Source organism: Nematolebias whitei, chromosome 1, assembly GCF_014905685.2.
Source record: "Nematolebias whitei isolate Nwh7 chromosome 1, NemWhi1, whole genome shotgun sequence".
NCBI lineage: Eukaryota > Metazoa > Chordata > Actinopteri > Cyprinodontiformes > Rivulidae > Nematolebias > Nematolebias whitei.
Genome location: NC_056498.1, coordinates 51800109 through 51825401, shown reverse-complemented (window position 1 = coordinate 51825401; position 25293 = coordinate 51800109). Strand labels below are relative to the sequence as shown.

The following is a 25293-nucleotide window of genomic DNA, read 5'->3' as shown; positions in this document are numbered from 1 at the left end:
TGGATGTTTGCAAAGTTTCGTTTTGCAATGTTCACTTTAGGTCTTAACGAATTAGAGTTGCATTTGGGCCCAAAAAATCCGACCTTGCCCCAGCCCATCGCCATCATTTCCAAACCCCACTCAGACCCAACAAATTAACAGTAATTACAAGTCCGAAAATGACACCCCCCCAACCCGAAACATTTTTAATTAAGCTTTAACTGCTTATAGTTATTAACGGTCGGTGGACGCGTGCGGCTAATGGGGCAGAAGTTTGAAGCTGAGGGGGTGTTTGTCCTTTCATGGCCATCAAAGCTCATTAAATCCCTGCTTCTGTCTGCATTCTGCATTATTCAGACACGGACCCTGCTTTGACATGTCTGCTTTGGGATCTCACCTGTTTTGAGTCGTCGGCCGTGCACGTCCACTGAGTGCAGAGGCTGAACATCCATGGCACTATAGTCCCATCTGAAGCTTAACTTAACTTTTTTTTTTACCTCTTTCAAGGCCGGTCAGCTCGTGGTCAAATGGCCGCATGCGGCTGGTGAATGTATAGCAAGCCATGTTGCCATATAATTGGATCGCCAGCTGCGCACGTCCACTGACACAAAAGCCAGACACCGACCAAGCTTGCCCATCCAGCTCATTATTACGGCCCAGTCCGACCAAAATTTGGACCCAGGTTAGAAATGACAGCTCTACCTCCAATCACATGGATGTTTGGGGTTTGTGCTAATGCAACACCTTGACGTTAGATTGTTTTTAGCCCTTTTGTTGTGAGTTTGGTTTGTGTTTTACCTGTTCAACAGTTGGTCTCAAGAATACTTGGGTACAGAGATAAGCCTATAGTTGGACCAATAAGTCAAGGTTTAATATGCACAAACCGTCAGCCTTCCATCGTCGTGCTTCACAGTTGGTGTGACGTGTCCGTGCTGATATGCTATGTTTGATTTTTACAAAATGTGGCACAGTGCATCATGACAAACTTGTCTATGTAAAGGATGGCGTCCAAGAAGTCTTGTTACATTAAAGTGAAAGTAAGCTGTACTTGCTCACTCTTTTTTTTAAATGTTTGTTTTAATGATCTTTACCATTCTTCATGCTGATTGACATATTTAGTCTGACATGTATCTCCTGAATTACTTTGGTTCCTCGGAGCATTACACAGTCTGACTTTTGGGTGAACCTAGTGGGATGCTCACTCCTGGGAATACTGGCATCAGTATTGAATGTTCCCACTCGTGAATAATCTTACTGTATGTAAAATAATGAACTCCAAATTGTTTGAAAATGGCCCTATAATCCTTCATAAACTGATGGGCGGCAGCATTTTTTTCTAAAAGTAATGCTGATGTGCTTTTTTAATTCTTGATATTGTGTTTCGCAAACTGCCAAAAACTTCCGCTCTAATTCTTTTCTCAAACGTGGCTTTTTTCATTCTACAGTGTTGCAATCACCTTTTTTATTCTAAGTTAAAGCATCATTATTTTGTGTGGCACTGTTAATGTTCCCACTTGCTTTTTACCAAAAGCTCTTTAAAAGATGCCGTTGCCACACCATTGATTGAGGATAGCATGGCTTGCTTTGTGGGAGGATAACTGGAGGAACTGTTAAATTTGGAGTGTAATCTGACCCGTTAGCAATGCCTTGGAGCTCTGGTGATGTGCGTCAGAAACTGAAGGAGGCCAAAAAGTTGAGGCTTTGACTGAGGTTGAAGAACCGACCAAAACAGCTGTATGCGTTTTCAATTAGCTGTGTTTATAAGAAACCATCCACCGGTTTCCTAAAATAAAAAATATACACGTTTTGATATTGCAGTCACAAAGCTATGAAGAGTTGATTTAGCAAAGCTTTATAAAAATCACATTATTTGCCACAATAACTCTTTCATCTTCTTACTGTTAAGATAGTTGCAACCTAAAAAACAGAATAAAATCTCTGATCGTGACAACTTGAAGGGGTGTATGTATTCAAACTACCGTGTTTTCCGGCGTATAAGTCACAGTTTCTTTTACATAGATTTGTCCGTCCTGCGACTTATATGCTTTTTTTTTTTCCATATTCATAACGCAATTTTTGACTGACTCTTTAAATTTCTAAGAACTGCAACAGTGAGTCCTGTGCACGCTCACTTTACTCAGCTGGTGCAGGCGGAGGAACGCTGCAGAGCTAGCAGCTCTAGCTGCGATGGATGGATGGATGGCGCCACCCAGGTGAAATGAAGCTGTTTTGACCATTAAATAAATGCATAATAAATGCGACGGGTCAGCGGTGATGCATAATAAAAGTCGCACAAAGCGACTTATATATGTTTTTTTTCCTCTTCATGATGCTTTTTTGACTGATGCGACTTATACTCCGGAAAATACAGTATACCGTATTTGAGTTTGTTTGGAATAAAGGAATTGAAGAGTTGTCTGTATGTTTTAAATCAGCGGCGTGGAAAATTTCTGGATGATCACAGAGGAGATCTTGTTCTCTTTTTTCTCTATACGTTCATAACGTCCTCCTGGTTCTTTGGCCACAAACATCTAAAATGACTACGGGAATTTAGGGGATACATCCAATTAGCAAACATACCATTGGCATGGAGCATACAAAACATGGAGTTTTGCTGCAATCCTTTGCAATATTGATATTGGGTACATTGATATTGTGTTGAAGATATTTTTTGATGTACTGTCTAACCCTACAAGTTCCCATTGCAACTCTGTGGGCCACTGTGTGGGTCTAAATTTGTACCTTCCATCATTTTGGTGAAAAACTTTACAGTACTTGTCTTATAACTGTCAATAACTGAGTCATCTGCTCAAAAAGACAAGGTGAGGTAATAAAATATGTAAGAAGATGCTCTCAGACCATTTTTGTATATCTTCATGGTCAACAGTTGTCACTGATCTATGTGTCACTGTAAAACTGTCCGGTCACTGCAGTAAAGCAGTTTTATTCATTCATTTTAATTATTTTTTATTTTACATGGATCTGTGTTTGAAAGCAAAGAACTAACTGGAAGAGTTTACTGTGAAATAAGTGGGCGGGGCATCACGAGGGAACTCGTCAGTTACTCACCTGTTTTTAATTAGCTGGATGTCATTCAAATTACTTTTCTGAGCTTTTAAATATCGCAAAATCCATGAAGATGTACTAGTTTTTTCTCTAAATAATATAATATACCATGTTGTTCAGTATATGGACTAGATCATTTATTAGTAGTTTGGTTTTATTTTAGGATTAAAAGAAAGTAATAATGAACCGGTCCAGTTGCATGAATCTCCCGAACGTGGTTTTCTGAATGCACCATGACCGCCTCAGACACCAGCGGGTGTATTAACGACTTTCTCCCAGCGTTGGTCAGGCAAATGGCTTTTTTCCTTGACAACAGACAGTAAACAGCAGCATTTAGTACGCTCTCAAGAACAGAATTGCCTGTTAAGCACATTTGAGTCATCCTTTATGCCCCAGCCCCTGTTGGGGGCTCCTATCCTCTGAGACACATCTTTACAGTAAACATGGGCCTGACTGTCAGAGGCTGCTGCTACACCCATCTCACGATACAAAGAAGTAAATTCAATTACCGTATTTGCCGCCATACACGTCGCACCTCCCTATAAGTCACATCAGTTCAAAAATGTCTAATAAAGTGGAAAAAACATAAATAAGTTGCTTTGCCATATAGGTCGCATTTATTATGCGTCACCGCTGACAACAAACGTGGGCCGGTGTTGTGTCAAAAATCGATTGGCTGCCCAAATAGTGGCCGCAGGAGTGTGCACGGGAGGACTTTTATTTGTTAGCTCAGAATTATAGCAAAGGTGTATCTCAGTTGAACTTTTCCTTAATAAATGCACTTTAATGGTCAAATCAGCTGCATTTCGCCTGGGCGGCGCAGCGAAATGCAGCTGATTTGACGTTTGCTCCAGGAGTTCCAGAGCGAGACGAAGGTGGATAAATATGGCAAACCAAGTGTCCCATTAATAGCCACTTTAACTTATTAATGAGACACTTGGCTTGCCATATGACTCGAGGGCCCTCTAGTGGATGCAAATGGTAATGTTTAATATTTTTCATGTCAGAATGAATGACATTGTTAGATTTCCACCAAAAATGGGGTTATAAATATGTGGAAAAAACATATAGTGGTCGCATCGGTGTATAAGTTGCAGGACTTGTAAATTTATGTAAAAAGATGCGACTTATACGCTGGTGTATATGGTAGTCTGTTTCTCTGTTACTGTCAAAGACTTTCCTTTCAAAACTTGTTTTTAACCTTTTTTATTTTCATTTTCCAGGCTTGACCGATGAGAAAGTGAAGGCTTACCTTTCGCTGCACCCGCAGATGCTGGATGAATTTGTTTTGGAGAGTGTGAGTGCGGAGACGCTGGACAAATGGCTCAAGAAGAAGACCAGCAGCAGGCCTGCAGGTATCACACACACACACACACACACACACACACACACACACACACACAAACACGTGCACAGACACGGTCACAGCTCTTGGGATCACTGTGACATTTTGATTGGATCAGCAGATTTCAGGAGGCTACACTGACACAGAGTGGTAATTTTATGTAGAACCTTGCCCCGTTACATTTTTTATACTTTTTAACTTTTACGATCGCATTTGAGTTTTCAGTCAGCCACAAACGCAGGCTTTGACAAAAACGTTTCAAAGATCACGGGACTAGCAGAGCTGAGGTGGAGCTTCTATTTTTTTTATCCTGACCACTTGCATCACAAATAACTTCACGAGTTTTCTTTTAATTGTCAAAGAAGTTTGTGATGGACAGAAGAGGGAACTGTCGGGTCTTTACGGGTCAGTAGACGTGTTTGAACGGGCCGAGACGAGTTTGTGAGGCGCGCTCCGTGCGCAGCGGGTTGTTTCTCAGACCAAGCGCATCCATCAAGGGCCCACAGGGCTGGCACTCCGCCCAGTCGAGCTGCTGACGTCAGAGGCGACCTCCAGAGACACGCAGCCGGCTGAAGGGGGCCCCGGGGAGGGGTGGGGATGGTGGTGGTGGGGAGGCTGTGCTGGCTCAGGGTGTGGATGTGCTGGAGAAGGAAACTGGCATCCAAGAGATTTGTCACATTTTGGAGCTGCTTTCTCCATGAGGTATTCAGCTGCTGCCATGTAGAGACGTGGACTTCTAGAGTCTGAGACGGTTTTTCAAACTGCTTCCTGTGAGCTGCGTCGGACTGTTTGTTTGCCTGTGTGTGTGCATGTGTGTGTGCGCATGTGTTTGGTTTGACAGAATAAAAAAAGAAGGTCGTCACGTTCATAATTCCTGCTGGCGCCAAGTAAGAAACATTAATTTCACAAAGTTTAACTGCACAGCAGAAACGTCAAAACTACAATAGATTCTAGCAATTATGCGTGTTAATTTAAAAATGAAAACATTAATTTCACATTCCACCAGCTCTTATCTCTCATTGCCTCGTTACAGATAATGTTTAATTTCAAGCTTGTTACTGTTAATACTTTATAGCTTGTTTTCTTTAGAAGATTAGGTAAAAAAAAAAGTCTAAAATAGTTTCTTAAACAACTTACTATTACTATGATTAGTTGTAGTTGTGCAAAAGAAAATAGTTACCGTAATGTCCGGACTATAAGCTGCTACTTTTTTCACACGCGTTGAACCCCGTGGCTTATACAACGCTGCAGCTAATTTATGGATTTTTATTTTTGACGGGCTAACAAGCTTAAAGCCACCAAAACATTTAGCCTCGTCACACCCGGGTGCTCACATAGCTGCTCAGTACACATCTCTCTTGGGGAGGTGGGTCCTCGTGACTCAGCGAGACTAGTATAAATAAAGGTAAAAAAAAAAAAAAGACCAATTAATTTACTGAATAGAACACAGTGGACCAATGAAACTTGGTTTCCATCAGTGGTTAATTTGAGCCGGATCCTGTCGGAACAGATCTGGGAACGCCATCAGTTTCACCGTGTGCGTTCCAGCAACTGTTTGTTCGGATCCGGCAGCTCATATCTCCGCCCATAAAAGTCCAAAGTCATTGCACATTTTTATTTTGAAATACAGCGACAGGAGACGTTGTTCGTGTCTGTGGTGTGGATGTTACTGCTGCAGCAGGCGCGCCAGCTCGCGCACACGCTCCTGCCAGCAGAGACACGGACCGCATGTCCCGCAGGGATGAAGTGTCTTCATCCACCTTCAGCTGTGTCTCAGAAATCAAAGCAGCACAAACAAGTTGAGAAGAGTTCAGGTCGGACGTTGAAGTTTGTGTGTGGGTGGGGGGGTGGGGGGGCATTAGTGGGGGTTGGGACGCTTGACAGAATCGGAGCTGCTCTATTCACTGCTCTCTACAATAGTAATTTCAATTCAACCTTTATTTATACAGGTTAGTCTCATTGAGCCTCGAGGACTCATTTACAACAAAGACCTGTTTTTAATCAGTGTAATCAAATGTTTACAGATGTTTAACAACCTGTTAAAATACACCAAAATACAGGAGACAACATCTCTTTTATTCAAAATTTTTTAGGGGAGGACACCCCCCCCCCCAAAAAAAAAAAAAAAACACGCACGCCAGACTGCCTGCTATTTGTGTTCTGGCGTTACACCATATTCTGTGTCCACCAAATATTGTGACCGTAGGGGGCGCTGTTGCATTTTTACACCATACTTTGCAATATCTGATAAACGCTATTATTTTTTTTTTCATTTTTTTTTTTTCATTTAGCCTTTATTTATACAGGTTAGTCTCATTGAGCCACGAGAACTCATTTTCAAGAGAGACCTGTTTAGGGAGCACATGGTGGGGGTTAAGGGCCTTGCTCATGGGCCCAGAGTGGGGCGAATGAGGATGGGGGCAAGTGTGGGTGTTTCACCTACCCCACCCACAATTTTGATGTTGTCGGGGCCGGGGCGTGAACCGGCGATCTTCGGATCACAAGCCCACCTCTCTAACCTCTGCGCCACCACACCCCCCTATTATATTCTGTGACTGTCTATATTTCCATAATAGTCATGATATTAGTGGTCAGATGCTACTTTTTATTCCTTACAGTAAGTAGAGAGTCATCAGAAACAGTTTGGCTCAAGTATTTAATGTTTTTCTATAAGTTACAGTGTGGTCACAATATCTGATAAGCGCTATCATATTCTGTGACCGTCTATATTTCCATAATAGTCATGATATTTGTGATCAGATTTTACTTTTTATTCTTTGGAGGAAGAAGAGAGTCAGCCTCCTTTTTCCAAAGAATAAAAATTAACATCTGCCCACTAAAATCATGACTATTATGGAAATATATAGACAGTCACATAATATGATAGTGTTTATCAGGTATTGCAAAGTATGATGTAAAAACAGCACCCCCTACGGTCACAATATACAGTGGTCACAAAATATGGTGTAACACCGGCATCAATTGGTTTACAAATGAAGCCCTGGTTTCAATGAAACTTGGTTTCATTGGTTCACTGGGGGGGCCTTCCCTGTTCTCTCCTCCCCTCCCACTTTCTGTGGGGGTTTCCCCCCTCGTTGTACACAACAGAGTATTTGCATCCACTCGAAATAAGTGTGAAACGTAAATCAAATCACCAATTTGCCTCGAGACGAAAGTGACAGTGAGAACGACAACGAAAGAGAGACGGAGGACGTGCGTGGTGACGTTTTTCTGAGGTTGTTCAATTCTGACTCTGACGAAGACGACTTTAGTGGTTTTAATGCACAGGAGGCATGAAGGTAGCAATCTATTATTTTTCTATAGCTACTGTATTTTATTTAATTTTTTAACCAACCATGTTAAAGACATTGCTCAGAAAGAAAACATTTACTGTACGTATTTGTGTTTGTTACCTGTATGTATTTAATTAAGTTTTTTTTTAATTCTGCGTAAATATCTCATGTTTCAACGTGAACGCCTGCAGCTTACAACAAAAGTGGCTTTTATATAAATACAAAAATGTTTTATTTATTTATTTAATTTAGTGGGCACGGCTAATACTCAGATGCGCTCTGTAGTACAGAAATTACGGTAATTTAAAAATCCAAATTCAAAACATCTCATCATTTGCTGAAGTTTTTGATTTGTTCAAAACTTTGTTCTAAATGATGTAATTTTAAGTTGGAGCTCAATAAATTGTCTTTGAAACATTAAATTAAAAGCAACGCAGCAGATTTAAGTTAAAAATACACTTTCATGACAGCAACAAGTATAAATTCAGTTTTGTTCACGTCCATTTTCTTTTTCCTCCTCAACAGGACGGCTGAATGTGTTTCAAAGCGCCAATTATTTTATTTAAACATTAATATTTATGTTTACCTCCCCCCGTCTGGAGCCACGGGTTTATTTACCCGTTAGTTCAACAAACTAGAAACAGAGTAAGCAGAAATTTGAAACCGTTGTGAGTCAGATGTCCCACCACGGCTCATCATTTATGATTTACAATTAAAACTACGACATTATTTAAGAGAAAAACCTGAACTGGACGACTGAAGGAGGAAATGAACCTCGGACTGTCTGAAAGGCTCTAATTGGAAGGTGGATTAATTTTAGTGTAAATGTTTTGTTGGATAATAAACAGTAGGAGCAGAACGACAATAACCAAAGTTGAATAAAAAAATAAAATCTTTAGATTGATGCTGAGCGTCACCGGTTCATCACTATTGATTCTTTCTAGTTCATATAAGGCATGTAAACGTGCGGCACGGCGCTCTGCAGCGAGTCGTAAACTTTTAATACAAAGCATTTCTTTACAGTCAACACAGATTGTCTACACTGATACTAAGAAAAGCTGCAACTGTTCAGAAAACCTTAACTGGATGAAAACGGTCAAAAGCTTCATCAGATACTTTGCAGCAGGAAACGCTGGGATTGTTCTTGTCATCTTCTGAATGATGCAGAAACAGCTGATCAGCCTGTTGGTCGCTGTGTTTGATGAGAGAAGTGAAGGTCACCTTGAGTCAGTCCGTTTTCCTGTACTGAACACTAACATTTTAATAAAGGTCAAACAAAGGCCTGAATACACATTTCTTACAGCTGGACTGATTTATTTGTCAACTGGATCTTCAGCAGGTCAAAAGTTTTGACGATAAGTAACATGCACATAAATCTCTCTTACTGAGGTAACACCAGGTGGAGACGCACGATAATTAATATAAGATCAAACGATCACAAAGTTCATTTTCTAATCACTGGTAAAGGTGCGTTTGTATCCTCAATCATGTAGTGCATTGATTGTGGGCCATACTGTTTATAGTGGGATTTACGTTCCGGAACCCCCGCAATATGTGGAAAAACCGCGAAGTAGAAACGTTACATTTATTTTTGTATTTATATATATTTTAAGGCTTTAGAAACCCTTCCCACACTTTTGCAATGTTCTAAACTCTTAAAGCGACATCATTTTAACAACATACATATATGCACTGCACAGTAGCTGCTGCAAAATTTTATGCGGGTTCTCACCAGCCTTGGTCCGGTTCTGGTCAGCTCTCTGCAGCTGTTGTGCACCAGACGCTTTTGGAGAGAGCCGGACCTTCGGAGAGCCAGCACAAAACCACACAATGGTCCCGAGAAGAGTCCAAATAATCCAGAGAAATCCAAGGATGAAAAAAGTCTCGGTGGACTCCGGAGAAAACCGGACATCAGGACGGCGCCTCCCCGCTCCGCAGGCCTTGTGAGCTGGCGGGCGGCACTCAGATTCGCCGATGAGTCCGGTTCCCGGTCGATTCCGTGCAGCTCTCTGCATCCGCTGGGCACCGAAGTCGCTATGAATGAGGGCCGAACTTTTTCGGATCAGATCAAAAACATTCCCTCCATTTCAGCAGAAGGCTTCTGGGTGGGGCACTGTTGGCTTCTGGGAAATGTAGTCGTTTTGAGTGGCGATATAGTATAGGCTTATTGAGAGAAAGCTACAAAATGGTGGCGCCTGCCCGAATTATTTTTTCGTTAACTTTTTACTGTATACAGTATCCTGTCGTGTCCCAATCACATGAGTAATATTAGAGTTGACAATCATGTGCCGTGTACAAATTCATTTTTTTGTGTACAATCTTACCACAAAGGAGCAAGTCCGCAAAAGTCGAACCGCGAAGTAGCGAGGGACTACTGTATTTCAAAATAAGTTTTTATTTATTAAAAAAATGCAAAAAGTGTATTGTAAGACAACATAAAACTCCTTTCATAGCTGATAAATGTTATTTTTATATTTTATTTCCCCCAAAACTCAGAAAGGATCTAAAAGCATGAATAAGATTTTATTTTTTATTCTTTTTCAACCTTTATTTATACAGACTAGCCTCGTTGAGCCACTGGGACAAATTTACAAGAGGGACCTGTTCTAGACAGAACATATAAAGTACAGACAACAGTAACAGTAACAACAACGGAGCTTTAGGACCACGCTAAGAAAAAAAAAAAATTACAAGCCATAAGATTATGAGAATATATTTGTAGTATGAGAATAAAGTCGTACAAGACTTTTTTTTTCAGCTCTCATCGTTTATTTATTGTTTATTTTTTCCGCAAGTCGGATCCACGACGCGCCCTGTCAGTCAATCCAGTAGGCGTGTCAGCAAATGATCAATCCAAAGCTACATGCTCCTTACCTGCAGAGAGCTGGAACGTACCACCTAACTGTAAACAGGTTCAAAGTCCTGATACTGACAATAATCTGATGCTGATGTGCTAACAGATTATCTCCTTATTTGTAAAACAAATACCAAAGTATAACTTAACAAGATGATCAACATTCTTCATTTTACCACAGTTAAAATGCGGTAAACCCTGCTTTATCGTGTCGGAGTTTGAATAATATTACGACTCATTTAGCTTTGGATTGGTCATTTGTTGACACGCCTACTGATTCACAGGTCGCGTTGTGGATCCGACTTGTGGAAAAAAAAAAAAAAAAACGCAAGAGCTGTAAAAAATCTTATACAACTTGATTCTCATAATATTGACTTTATCCGACTTTATTCTAGTAATACTACGACTTTATTCTCGTAATTTTATGGCTTTTATTATTTTTTTTAGCGTGGCCCTAAAGCTCTCTCGTACAATGACAATAAACTACAGTAATAAAAAAAGTGAAAAGCATGTTTGTTTGTTTTTGTTGAGAATTTACAGACGTCCCCTGAACGCCTCACGCAGGCAGACTTTGTAATAGCTTTAAAAAAATGAGCAGAAAACCATCATTTTGAAAGCTTTTCCAACACGTGCACACACTGCATCTGACAGGAGGGTGGTTCTAAGAACGCGTTGTGTGTTTTGTCACACGTGTGTTGCTGCAGAAACACACAAAACGTGAAGTGAGGCAGAGCTGATGCTGACTGAAGCTCTTTCCCACAGGCTGAGGATTTGCCTGCTGGTGGCAGATGACACGGCAAAAATGTAGCGGTGTTCCTTAAAGGCGGGTTTGAGTGTAGGTAAGGTGCTTTTGTCCACAATGGAAGACTTTTGTGTAAAAATGTTGGAAATTATCGTGGACTCTTTAACGATGCAGCTTACTCTGCATGGTATCTCAAACTCCTCTTCCTCTGTTAGATGATGCTGCTCAGTCTGCACCATCCCAGATAACAAGCGCAGTTTAATTTCTGCTTCCTTAAACAGGCCGAAACAACAGAGTTTCTCGGGAGACGGCTGACATCGTCAAATCTCAACATTCATATTTGTCTGCTATGGTTTGCTCTTCCTGTCTGAACAGGCTTAAACGAAAGTCAAATAAATTATGATCACTCACCACTGAAAGCTCTTGTCTCAGTGTGCTTGTTTGCCTGTCTGTTAGCAAAATATCTTGTGAGGCTCTGGACAGATTTTATTGGAACTTTCAGGGAGTAATCTGTAAATGCACATCTACAACTGGTTAACTTTTTCAAATTCAACACGGCTGCCACGACTAGTCAAACGTAAGTAACACAAAAACGGATGTAGCTATAATTGGATGTGATAGTAGCTCTGAGTCATCCCTAACTTACAGTCTGAGCTCCATCACCTCTCGTGAGATCTTGCAATGCGGCATGGGATTGTTCAAAACATATTACAAGGTTTGACCAAGACGTCTAAAACTTCATCTCTCAGAAAATGATTCTTGTTTAAAGCTTCGGCTCGTAACGCAGCGGGCAATATGCGTTCCTTCAAGAAATGCTGGGCCCTTAATCTATTTAAGTATTTATAGATCGGTTGTTGCGCTGTTTAGTGATTGATCTGATGTATTTTTTATGAGCGCAGCAGCAGGAGCAGGAGTTGTCATCATGTGATCGTCACTGAGATAAGCACCGCTTCCTGGAAGCAACCCCTGCAGCCGCTCTTGTTCTCATCATCATGTGATGGACAACACTAGATTACATAAATCTATTTGTGCACACACACACAAGTGGTGTAAAAGTGTGTGTGTGCCGGCAAAGGTCGCGTTACAGTCGGTGATTCTAGAAAACATTTGATTAATTTTTATTGAACTGATTGTCCTCATATTAAAAATAAAGCTTCATTTGATATGCAAATTATACCTCAGATGTGTTACTCTTTATGTGTTTGCCTTCAGATTGTACTTTTTAATTCATGGGGACTATTTTTGTGTGAATGTTTATGAAGCATTCACACTATTGTGATCCAGTTTTCTTCTATACATTTTTCGGCATCTTTCCCGTTCCACAATTTTTGTGCTATTTCAACAAATCATAAATCAAAACGTTCAGCTCTTTCAGGACAATCCTACTATGACTTTTGGTATTGGTGCAACTTTAGCTTTGTAAAATATTTAGCTTTTTCTGCCCCTTTTTTTTCTCATAGAAAATGAACTGAGCTCATTTTACATCCTTCATATCTTTAGATCTGTTTACAACCTTTTACTGCTCCTTTCACATTTTGTTCTGGTTCAGCTTCTTTCAGCTTCTTTGTGCAAATTTAAACATTCTTTCAGATACTTTCAGCTAATTTCAGCTGTTTTCAGCTGTTTTGTGCTCCTTTCAGATTATTTCTGCTTACTACAACAGTTTTGTGCTTCTTCTACTTCTTTCTGCTAATTTTAGCTTGTTATGCTCCTTTCAGCTTATTTATGCAAGTTTCTTTTTCCTGCGATTTCAGCTACTATTTGGTGGGTGGGGGGTGGGGTGGGGGTGCTAATTTTAGCCTTTTCAGCTAATTCCAGTTTTTGTAGCACTCATTTAAACTTTTTTCAGCCTAATTCAGCAAAAATGTGCTCTATCCACTTCCTTATGGCAATTTCAGCTTCTTTCTGCAATTTTAGCTAATTTTCAGCTGGTTTTATGCTAATTTCAGTTTTTGCAGGTAATTTCCATTTTTGTGTTAATTTCTGCTTCTTTAAGGCTTAATTGGGGAAAACATGTTCTTTCAGCTTTCTTCTGCTAATTTAAGCTTGTTCTACATTTTCAGCTAGCTTTTATTTTTTTAGCATATTTTAGCTAATTTCAGCTGTTTTCAGATAAATTCATGTTTTTTATGGTAATTTCTGCTACTTTCAGCCTAATTAAATAATTTCTGCTAATTTCAACTTGTTATGCACCTTTCAGTTTATTTCTGCTATTTCAGCCACTATTTAGGTGTTTTTTGCTAATATTAGCTTTTTCAGCTAATGCCACATTTTTTTGCACTCATTTCAACTTTTATGTTCTTTCTGCTTTCTCCTGCTGATTTACGCATGTTCTACATTTTCAGCTACATTTCAGCATGTTTTTTGTGCTAATTTCAGCTGTTTCTCAGCAAGTTTTTCTGCAATAAGCATTCACAATGCATTTTTGCAAGAAATGCAATTTCTCTAGTTACCTTTACTACAGCTAAATTGTATTTTACAGAACATAGTAACTAAATAATCGCTACAGAACAAATCGTTCTGAACACACTTTCCTGGAGTTTTGCTGCCGTCGTTCGACCATCACACCTCACCTGACCAGGTGTGTTTGTAGGCTGCATCTTGGGATAATTAATTAATCCCAAACCGTCTGCTGCGTTAATCCAGAACCCCCTCGGTACTCATCTATGGCCTCCACAGAGCTCACACACATACAGTTAAACACACAGAAACAGTGCTGATACAACAGGTGTGTCTGTTTGTCAGCTTTACCTTTCAGCTCACACAAGTATCTAAAGTCTACAGTTTATAATTTTTTCCTCAAATAAACTGTAGGAAGAAAAAATATCCGTACATGCTCATACATGTACGTACTCGTCCTTTATCTTATATATATATATTTATACTTGGGCCTGCCGCGACAAACAATAAATCAATTAATGTCATGATAAATGAAAATGATCAACCTCATTTTGATTTATCGGCTTTATCGTTTCTTTGTGTTTCTCTCTTTCTACTGAAGACACTGAATGACAAAAGGCTCAACTCTGGTGTTCTTCACCTCCTTTCTCTTTTCTCTTTAAAATCTGTTTTAACCGTCCAAAATCGTGTTTTTGGACGGTTAAAAGCAGCTAAGCTGAGAAGCTAAGCTACGAGCTAAGCTAACAGGCCAACCTCAGGAAAAACGTCCGTCTTGTCAAAGCTCAAAAATTCACAATTAAAACCCTTTCATTCATCTAAAATGTTGTTTTTCTCTGCAAAAAGAAGCTGAGAACTTATTTAATGATTTTTTTAAATAAAAAGCTTTATGTGACAAATGCTATGCTAAAGAGCTCAAACCACACCGAGTGTCTGCCATTTTGAGAACTGAAAAACAGGAAGGAAAGACAGCCCATGTCACGTCAAGGGGCCTCCCTCTCATTTTTTTAAAGAGACACGCTGCTCGCTCCCTCACTATCCATCCTTCGGTTCAAACTGTCTTATACGGCCATCCAGTGGTCAAAAAAAGTACTACACTCAAAAATTTGCCAACATTTCTTCTTAAATTTGACATAATTACTAATTATTGTCAAATTTCAAACAATATTATCGTTTATCGCAATAATTTCTGAGATAAATAATTGCCCAGCAAAATTTGTTATCGTGCCAGGCCTAATTATAGTTGATATCTGTACGCTGTGAGCGCTTGAAACCCAAGTCAGATTCTTCGTTGTGCACACTAACTTGGTCAATAAATTTGTTTCTGATTTCAAAGTGTAAAGATAAGCGAAGTCTTTCCTCCCAGAATCCAGATTTGAACACTCACCACCGCCTTTCACACCCGAGTTTTAGACAAAAACGTTGAAAATGGGCAGAGTTGTGGCCGTTTGTTATAATTTTGTAAAGTGACGTTTTTGTGTGAATCTCAAGCAACACTGGAAACTCACAACATCTGTCAGAGCTTGAAGTGGAGCCACTTTTGTGTTGGTTTAATAAATCAAGGAGGCCGTCCAGAATTTGGTCGACTCCGAAACATTAAGGGTTGTTAAGACAAACTAACAGCAGCCTTCATTAATAATCACTTTATAATAACAGAGCGTTTAAATAAAAAACTATTTCTTTCTTATTTTGTTTTAAATTTGCTCATCAAAACTTGGATTCAGTTAATCCTTCCATTGTTTTGATTAAACGGTGACTCGTCAGCCGGCCGCCTGGGTAATAAAGGGCATCATTGTGGGAGTCTCAGAGTCACAGGGCCGTTTGCTCCAACCTCAGACTGAGGAGCTGGGTGGAGTTGTTCAGCAGCTGATTCTGGGTTTGTAGTCGTGTTCAGAGGCTGCCCTCAGACAAACAAAGCGGGTTTTGTGCAGCCGGAGCTCGTATCTGTGCGACTGATGAGAGGCCTGACTCACCTGTAGGGCTTTCTGCCAGGAGGCAGCTGAAAACTTGTCTTTGCTCAAATTCATTCTGAACATGTGCGAGGATCGTTTGAACTGTGCAGCTGCAGCCGAAGGTTTTAACATCCAAATGCACTTTAAGTTTCAAAAGATATGTCTTAGTTTATTTTTGCTGCTTTCATCAACAGTTTAGTTTGCTTTTTTTAAAAAAAAAAAAAACTCAAATCTATTTGGTTCTGCCACAAAATATGTCAAACAAATATTTGTTGTTTTTTAATCTGTTTTAAAGAAAATACTTTTCCTCGATAGAGACGTGAAAAACTTTAAGCTTTACATGCGTGTTGTTCATCAAATATTTCTTCTTTTGGCACCTTTCTTTGGCATTGATTAATGTTATGACATGCATGAATATTTCTGCTAAGTATTTTATTTCTAGCTGTTTTTTCGCTACTTTCCCTTTTGATTGTCCTTTTATTTTGAAATGTAAAAAAAAAAAACAATTTGTATTAGTCTTTTATGATTGTCTATTGTTGTCTACTGTTGTCATCACTCTTTGATAAAAAAAACAAAAATCAGGTCTCTCTTGTAAATGAGTCCCCGAGGCTCAATGGAACCTGTATAAATAAAGGGTGAATGAATGAATGAATGAATGAATGAATGAATGAATGAATGAATGAATGAATGAATGAATGAATGAAAAAAAACATTTTTAAATTTTGTTTAAGGCCACTTGTTAGAATAATGTCAAATAATTTGCAATCTCTACCAAAAAAGTAAAAATAGAAGAAAAAAATAATAATCTGGTTGCAATGTAACTATATCTCCATATTTTTTACCATTTAAATAATTTAAGACATATTTTAAAGTCTTGGTTTTAAACTCTTCCCCCACATGAACGGATGAGCTGAAAACACCAGCACAAAATGAGAAATAAAAGAAGAGAAAAACTAAGCAGACATCCTCAGTAAGAGTTTGGCAGCTGAACGTCCTGCAGCGGGTCAGTGCAGCTCAACACACCCTCCTGTGGGAGGCTGTGCACGTCGATGCGGCACCCATCAAGTCCTGTGCACGTTAAACTCATCTGACTGAGAAACGCTTCACTCATTCGCTTCATCCTTTTGAATGATGATTTTTAGATGGGAATGTCATCAGAAATTGATTTCAGCTCCAGAAATGGCATTTTCTGCAACATCCATCCATTATCTTTTATCTTCTTCTTCCTTTTCTGGTCGACTGGTACCCATATCCATCAGTCACTGGGCGAGAGGCGGGGGAGACCCTGGACAGTCTCCAGTCCATCACAGAGACACATAGAGACAAACGAGACCAACAACCATTCACTCTCTCACTCACACCTAGAGACAATTTAGAGTTACCAACCAGTCTAACATGCATGTTTTTGGTGGGTGGGAGGAAAATGGAGTACCCGGAGAAAACCCACGCATGCACAGAGATAACATGCAAACTCCACCAAGAATACACCCCCGGCCGGGATTCATTCTGGCAGCCTTCTCACTGAGAGGCTCCAGCTCTACCAGCTGATCTACCGTGCCACCCATGTATCAAAATTAAATAAGTAAATGTGATAAAATTGTCTCAAAATGCTAAATATAGCCAAACTGTAGCTTAATGGTAATGGTAGCTAACCTGTAGCTAATACCAATTGGCAAAACTGAAGATAAAGGCTGAATGCAGCTAAACTATAGACATAAACCAGCCTGATCAAGAAAGCTCATCAGAGACTCTACTTCCTCAGGCGGCTGAGACGAGCTGGTCTGGGAAGCTCAGTCCTCACGTCCTTCTACAGGTGTGCAGTGGAGAGCATCCTGTGCTCCAGCATCAACATGTGGCATGGAGGCTGCACAGCTGCAGAAAGAAAAGTTCTGCAGAGAGTGGTGAAGGCTGCACAGAAGACTTTTGGAGTCAGCCTCCCCACCATCACAGACATCTACACCTCCAGATGCAGGAAGAGGGCCACCTGCATCATGAAGGACCCCACTCACCCAGCACACAGTTTTTGCTCTGCTCCCCTCAGGAAGGAGGTCGAGGAGCATTAAGTGTAGAACCACTAGACTGAGGAACAGCTTCTACCCTGAGACTGTTAGACTCATGAATCTCTAACCAGAATAATCACTGTGTAGAATCACATCATGTTGCTGCTGATCTGTTTCATGCTGCTGATCTGTTTCAAGCTGCTGTGTTCATGTGTTATCATCTGCTCACACAGACTCATGTTCGTGCTGCTGTTCGGCATATTGTTTTTGCACTAATAGTGCGTAGTGTATTTTTAGTTTAACGTTTCTCTTAGTTCATATCTTAGATGTTATTACTGTTTTTCTTTTACATTTTATACTTTTGTTGGATGTAACTGGGATCCTGTGTACACAGTTTTGTTCCACATCATGTACCACATGTGGTGCGAATGACAAATAGAAAACCATATACAATAGTATATTGAGCATGCATCAGGGCATATACAATAGTAGCAAATTCATTGCTCAAACCTACAATAGCTGAAAGCTACAATTAGCATTACATTACTAAAAGCTAAATGTAGCAAAACCATGAGCTAAAATAAAACTAAGCTAAGCTAAACCATAGATAAAAGTTACACTTAGCAAAATATTGAGAGTAGCAAAATTATATCTAAAAGTTACAATTAGCTAATCCGTCGTAAAAGCCACATGTAGCAAAACCATGGCTAAAACTTACAATTTGCGTAACTGTTGCTAAAAGGTAAAAGGAGCATAAGAAGACAGATTTAAAGCAAATACACTGTGGTAGATTTCACAGAACATTGTTTCTTCACACACTGAACAGATCTCAGTGTGTATCTATAAGAAAAACTTTCCAAAATAAAGTTAAAACAAAGAGTGTAAAAGTTAGAAAGAGTAAGGCACAGCCCAGTGTTCTCCATCGAATCACACGTTTAAATTGTTAAAATAGCACAAAGTGTGCAGAAGTAGTTTGATTCCCAAACACCTTACAGAAAGAAAAGAAAGAAAAACAAGTGCGTGGATCAGCACTAACGGTATTAAATATAAACCCTTGATTTTTGTCTAAACTTACTCAGATCAGATTTTTTTATTCAGCTGATCTCCATGTTCTCTTAAATGGTCTCTTAAGGCAAAGTCTGAAGCCAAACAAGTTGTATGTTCTACAGTTTACCCAGGATTTATAGCACGGCTAAAAGTTTTCATTTGCATGAAGATTGTTCACCTTACTGGGATAAGTCCGTTCAGCCTCTGTGGGGCCCTTAAGTTGCTAAACTGTTGTGTTTAGTGTTCATCTCTGCTTGTGATGGCAGTATATCTTCTAAGAACATGTCAGCGCTTTCCTCCTGTGTTTACTAAAAGCACAACAGGTCCCTGAAAATATGGGATGGTTTAAACAGACTGTTGGTCTCTCCAAAAGTCTGGGTACATCAAAATGGTGGTAAAACACACAGAGGTACATGTGCACCCGTGGATTGGTGTCCCGTCTTAATCCCATAACACATAACTGATGAAACAGAGATGCTGTTGTTGCTAAACGGCACTAAAGTCGCCTTTTGTTGTGTACTTTAGTCCTGGTCCAGTTAAAACAACTGATCCTGTAGATTTTTTTTTATTTGCTTTGGCTTGCCTTTTAACCACACAAAACAAATACACCAGTTCATGTTTCTAAGAAACAGAGACAGCATGCTGGGTGGACATCCGCTAAATGAATAAATGACCCTGGGTGCATTCTTTAAGGAAACTACTGGGGCTGGTCCAAGCAAATACCTGGTTCTGCACGATGGATCAGATTTAAAGGGCATTTGGTATTGGATCTCAGAGCTTCCGAGGTACAGGAAGGTTCTGTGTTTCACTGGTATCGATGTACTCAGTGAAAGTACAACCTGCTGTGTGTAACAAAATCAACATAGACACCCTTAAAGAAAAACGTTTACGTCTTTAATTTAAAAAATGCATTTTTTAAACGAATCCATCAAAGTTAAGTCAGGTCCTCTGGATGGTTTTGTTGTGCTGAAACGTTTCGGCTTTCATCCAAAGGACTTCATCAGTCCGAGGAGCCACAACAAACTCAGTCTTATATACATAGCACCTTCACACAGTGGACCAACCAGTTTGATGGTTCTGGAGTCCGTCCTCTCCCCCGTTGACTCCTCTGAGGCAGCCATGGCCAAAGTGGTTCCAAACATCAAAGCTCATGCCCATTAATCCAGGTAATTTACCTGAATTATTGAGCATGAGCTTTGATTTGTTTTATAAACGCATGCATTTTACGCTTGGAATTTTGTGCCAAAGTTTTAAAAATAGAACAGTTTGTTTCCAGAGCATTATGTCAGGGATCACTCTCAGCTACTACCTCACTAAAACTGAGAGCAATAACCTGACGGCGTTACGGCCACGTTTGTGTTTTCAAAAAGTATTTTTTAAAGGTCTTTTCTAAGGCCTCTTAAATTTGGTGTGAGTGACTCTCAGCTACTACTATACCACGTTCCAGCTTAATATTTGTAAGTTTGAATGAGGAATTTTGTGTTTGCTAAGGTTAATTGGTTGTAGCATCCATCTTTAATTAGACTGACTCCAAATGTTAAGTTGGAAATGCGGCATTATTTCCTAAACGTTTCATCCAAATCTTCCCACTTGTTCACGTTGTATTTTGCCAACAGATAAATTCACACAGGCAGAGGTAAAAAGTAAAAGTACTCCTGCCTTTCAAACTGGTACATTCTATAGTTTCTGCTGCTGTGGTATCCCTCCTGTGGAGTGTTGATGCTTCAGTCTGCGTAGTTTAAGTTCTGAAGTGTCAGTCTTGACCCGACCCCATCCCCCACCACCCACCCATGAACTTTGTTTCTCTTAAGGGTGAGGAGATGGGTGAGATGGTGCAGTCAAGGGGCCCTCGTTGAGGAAGAAAGATGACTTGCAGCTCGTTGCTTGAGGTTAACCAGACAACCTCACATGTTGCTCTTGCTATCAGACGCCACCAACTCTGAAGCTCCGTGCATTCATTTGACATAATCTGCACTAAGTAACAAGTAACAAGCCAAACAAGTGGTAGGTTTTACACTTCCTGGTTTGGCTTTGGCAGATTTTTTTTGTCTTTATGGTCAAATAAAGTTTATTTGCACAACCCTTTTTCATGGTGCTCATTTATGATTTACCATCGTATGCTCTGCTGACTATACAGTATTACCCCGTATTACACCATACACATTATAATACACTATACTACACCATGCACACCGTAGTACACAATACTATACCATACACACCATAATACGCAATGCTACACCATATTACTGTATACCACATGCACACGATAATACACCATACTAATAACACTTACACCATACTACACCATGCACATCATAGTACACATACAAATCATAGTACACAATGCAATGCTACACCATAGTTCATAATCTCGTTTCATAATGTAGCTTGATTTTATTTTGTCTTATATCACTATTTTTTAAAACTTTTTATTTTATATGCATTTTATGGCTGTTTACTGTTGTGTGTACCTTCTCTGTGATTGGTCTAAAACAGGTCTCTCTTGTAAATGAGTCCTCGTGACTCAATGAGACTAATCTGTGTAAATAAAAGTTGAATGAATGAATTAATATTACACTATACCACGTCATGCACATCATACCACACCATACTACTCCACACACACACCATCTTACACCATGCAAAGCACAGTACATCATATTATACTACACCACACACACACTATACTATGCCATACACATATCATACTACACAATATTACACCATCCTACACTACAAACACACTATGCTACACCAGACATACGTACATCAGACTGTACAAATAATACACAATACTGCATTATACAAAGTCCATACAATACAACAAATGCAAGTTAAATATTTAGTAATCAAGGTAATTATTTACTTCCACACTAAATATTTAGTTTACAAACTAAATGTTTATGTCCAAGTGAAATGTTTAATTTACAAAAATAAATTTATCTTGCAAGTTGAATATTTAGTTTGTAAACTAAATATTTAGGTGTAGATTAAATATTTAATTCCCAAGCTAAATATTTATTTTCAAAACTAAACATTTAATTTCTACGCTAAACATTTGATTCCTGAAGTAAATATTTAATTTGCTAACTAAATATTTAGCTCAGACCAAAATATTCATTTTCCAAACTAAGCATTTAATTTCCAAACTAAATGTTTAATTTGCTAACTAAATATTTAGCTCAAACCTAAATATTTTATTTAATTATTTATTTTACTTATTTTTAACTTGCAAGTTCAATATTTAGGTCTGAGCTAAATAGTTAGTGATCAAATTAAATATTTAGTTTAGCAATTAAATGTTTAGCTTAGAAATTAAATGCTTAGTTTGTAAATTAAATATTTAGCTGGGAAAATAAATAATTAGTTGGGAAACTAAATATTTAATTTACACCTAAATATTTAGTTCACCAACTAAATATTTAACTTGCAAGTTAAATATTTATGTAATGAATTAAACATTTAGCTTGAACATAAACATTTAGTTTGTAAACTAAATATTTAATGTGGAGCTAAATATTTAGCTTGCTAACTAAATATTTAACTTGCAAGTTAAGTATTTAGTCTGTAACCTAAATGTTTAGCTTGTAAATTAAGTATTTAGGTTGGAACTACGGTATTTATAAATGTATGAATAACATGGTGAAAATATGACTGGAAAAAAGCAACAACTTTTTTTTTCTTATAAAAGGCTAAATAAACCAAAATATTGCTGTTAATTTTTGAATGTGTACTTTTACTAGCAGCACCCCATAAATATTTGTGTTTTTAAGGTCAGTTGCCTGTGGCGGACATCTTATTTTAGGTTGACTGTAAATGTTAATCAGTTTTAGAGGTATGTTCAATGATTAAGCATATACTTCCTTAAAATCTGCTCTGTGATTCATGAAATATTTTGTTATCGGACACACACACATCAGCAAAAACTTTTAGTACACGCAAGGATGTGATTAGATTACGTTTCTTTTAAAACATTCAGCAATGATCAGTGAGGATCATTAATGTGATGTGTTTGTGCTGGATATTATTGTGCTTAACCACATAAACAAACTCCAATCACTTATTTAAGTCAATAATCCGGTCATATTCAGCCTTCAAAGACTTTTGTGTCAGAGTTTCTCTGGACCTCAAGAAGTCAGAAAAAGATTATTAAAAAAAAAAAAAAAAAAAAATTAAAAAGCATCGCTTTTATAAAAGGGTTTGAAGTTTTTTTTTTCCAAGTTCAGCTTTCAGTCCTCTGTTTGACGTCACGCCCGGCTGGGGGTTCGCTCTAAATAAGTCTCATGGCTAAGTTAGGAAACTCGGAGCTTACTGGAGGAATGTTTAAAACAACAAACAGCACGGTTGGCTGTGATATTTTCTCCTCACATGTTCTGTTGCAGAGGAGCGCCAACTCGATTCAGCTCTTAATATTTGTAAATAAAATAAAATAAAAAATGACATAAGATCTACCTCAGTTTGTGCACTCTACACCATATAAAAGTCACAAAGAAGGGCGGAGGAGTCGCTGCACCGGAGTTTTGTTGACCCCACGTGTGACGAGGAGCCACTTGAGCCGTGAAATGGCTTTCATTTTCACCCAGAGCAGAACTCCCAGGCTCCAAGTCCAGAGACTATCAGGACTGGCTGAAGCTGGTTTTTCCTACAAAACTGCAAACCACTCAAGTAATTTGCATTTATGACCACACTGTTTTGTACTGTCAAGCTTAAAAAGCGTATATTTTGAGTGAAATACGAGGCTACGACGAAGTATTCACGCCCCTTGATATTTTCTGTGTGCAAACTTTCCTCTTTGTCACGTTACAACCACAAACTTCACCAAATTTAATGGGATTTTGTGTTTTAGAAAGTAGTGCGTAATTGTGAAGTTGAAGGAAAACGAGGTCTGGACCATTCTGGCACATGAATATGTTTTGATTTGAACCATTCTATTGTAGCTCTGGTGAGATTTTTGGGTCATTGTCCCGCTGGAAGATGAATCTCCGCCCCAGTCTGTTGCAGACACTTAACAGGTCCAGGGTTGCCCCACATTTATCTCCATCCATCTTCTCATCAATTTTGACCAACTTCCTTGGCTTTGTTGAAGAAAAGCATTTCCAAAGCGTGATGCTGCCACCACTATGTTTTACAGTGGGGATGGCGTGTGCAGTCCAAAAAGTTCAGGTTTGGTCTGATCTGAGCAGCTTCTTCCACGTGTTTGTTTGGCTTGTGTCAAAATGCGAACAGGACTTCTTCAGTCTTTCATTCAACAATGGCGTTCTTCTTGCCACTCTTCATGAAGGCCAGATTTGTGGAGTGCATGACTAAAGGGCAAAACACACAGGCGGCATGTGATGCCCGTGCTTTTTATCATTTTCTAGTAAGACCCCCACAACAGCAGCGAGTGGCTGCCAACCGATGTTCTATGTGGTAAACTTTAAGAGACGACACCATTTTAAAATGTTTTCAGCAATGCATCGCATTTCTTCTCATGTTTTGTTGTTGTTTTATTGTTGTTGATTAGGAAAAATATATTTTGTGGTTGAGAATTTTTCTTATTTTGTTTGTTTATTTTTCTTATTTGTATGAGCTCAAATTTAACAGTTTGATAATTTTTTAATGGGAGTTTCACTCTGCCTGTTGTCACCGGTTCATAACGTTTATGGACAGAATTTCTCGGTGCAGCCAGGGGGCGGAGGGAGTCCGGTTCGGTGGCCTCAAGATTCCATCTCTGCTCTTTACAGATGATGTGGTCCTGTTGGCATCACTGTGCCGTGACCTTCAGCTTTCACTGGACCGGTTTGCAGCTGGGATGAGAATCAGCACCTCTAAATTTGAGGCCATGGTCCTCAACCGGGAAAGGGTGGATTGCTCTCTTTGGGTGAAGGGTGTGGTTCTGCCTCAAGTGGAGGAGTTCAAGTATCTCGGGGTTTTGTTCACGAGTGAGGGAAGAATGGAGCGTGAGATTGACAGACAGATTGGTGCAGCGTCTGTAGTATTGCGGACTCTGTACCGGTCCATTGCGGTGAAGAGGGAGTTGAGCTGAAAGGTGAAGCTCTCTGTTTACCGGTCGGTCTCCGTTCTTACCCTCACCTACTGCCACAAACTCTGGCTGGTGACCAAAAGAATGAGATCGCGGATACAGGCGATTTAAATGAGTTTCCTCTGCAGGGTAGCTGGACTCTCCCTTTGAGATAGGGTGAAACGTTCAGTTATACAGGAGAAACTCTGAGTAGAACCGCTGCTCCTCCTCATAGAGAGGAGTCAGTTGAGGTGGTTTGGGCATCTGGTAAGGATGCTCCCTGGGCGCCTCCCTAGGGAGGTGCTTCGAGCATGTCCGGCTGGGAGGAGACCCCGGGGAAGACCCAGGACACATTGGAGAGACTATGTTTCTCACTTGACCTGGGAACAGCTTGGAATCCTCCCAGAGGAGCTGGAAGAGGTGGCTGTGGAAAGAGATGTCTGGACCTCCCTGCTCAAGCTGCTGCTCCCATGACCCGACTTCAGAACAAGCAGAAAATGATGGATGGATGGATGGATGGATGGATGGATGGATGGATGGATGGATGGATGGATGGATGGATGGATGGATGGATGCATGGATGGATGGATGGATGGATGGATGGATGGATGGAT

The 25293-nt window shown here is 39.6% G+C and overlaps 1 protein-coding gene across 1 annotated transcript in view; it reads left to right on the top strand.

Moving 5' to 3' along the window:
• The window catches only part of pde10a (phosphodiesterase 10A), a 94265-nt gene that overhangs the window by 45674 nt on the left and 23298 nt on the right, over nt 1–25293 (top strand). The window contains 1 exon segment of the mRNA XM_037678433.1: nt 4269–4400. Within this exon segment, the coding sequence (XP_037534361.1) occupies nt 4269–4400 (132 nt within the window).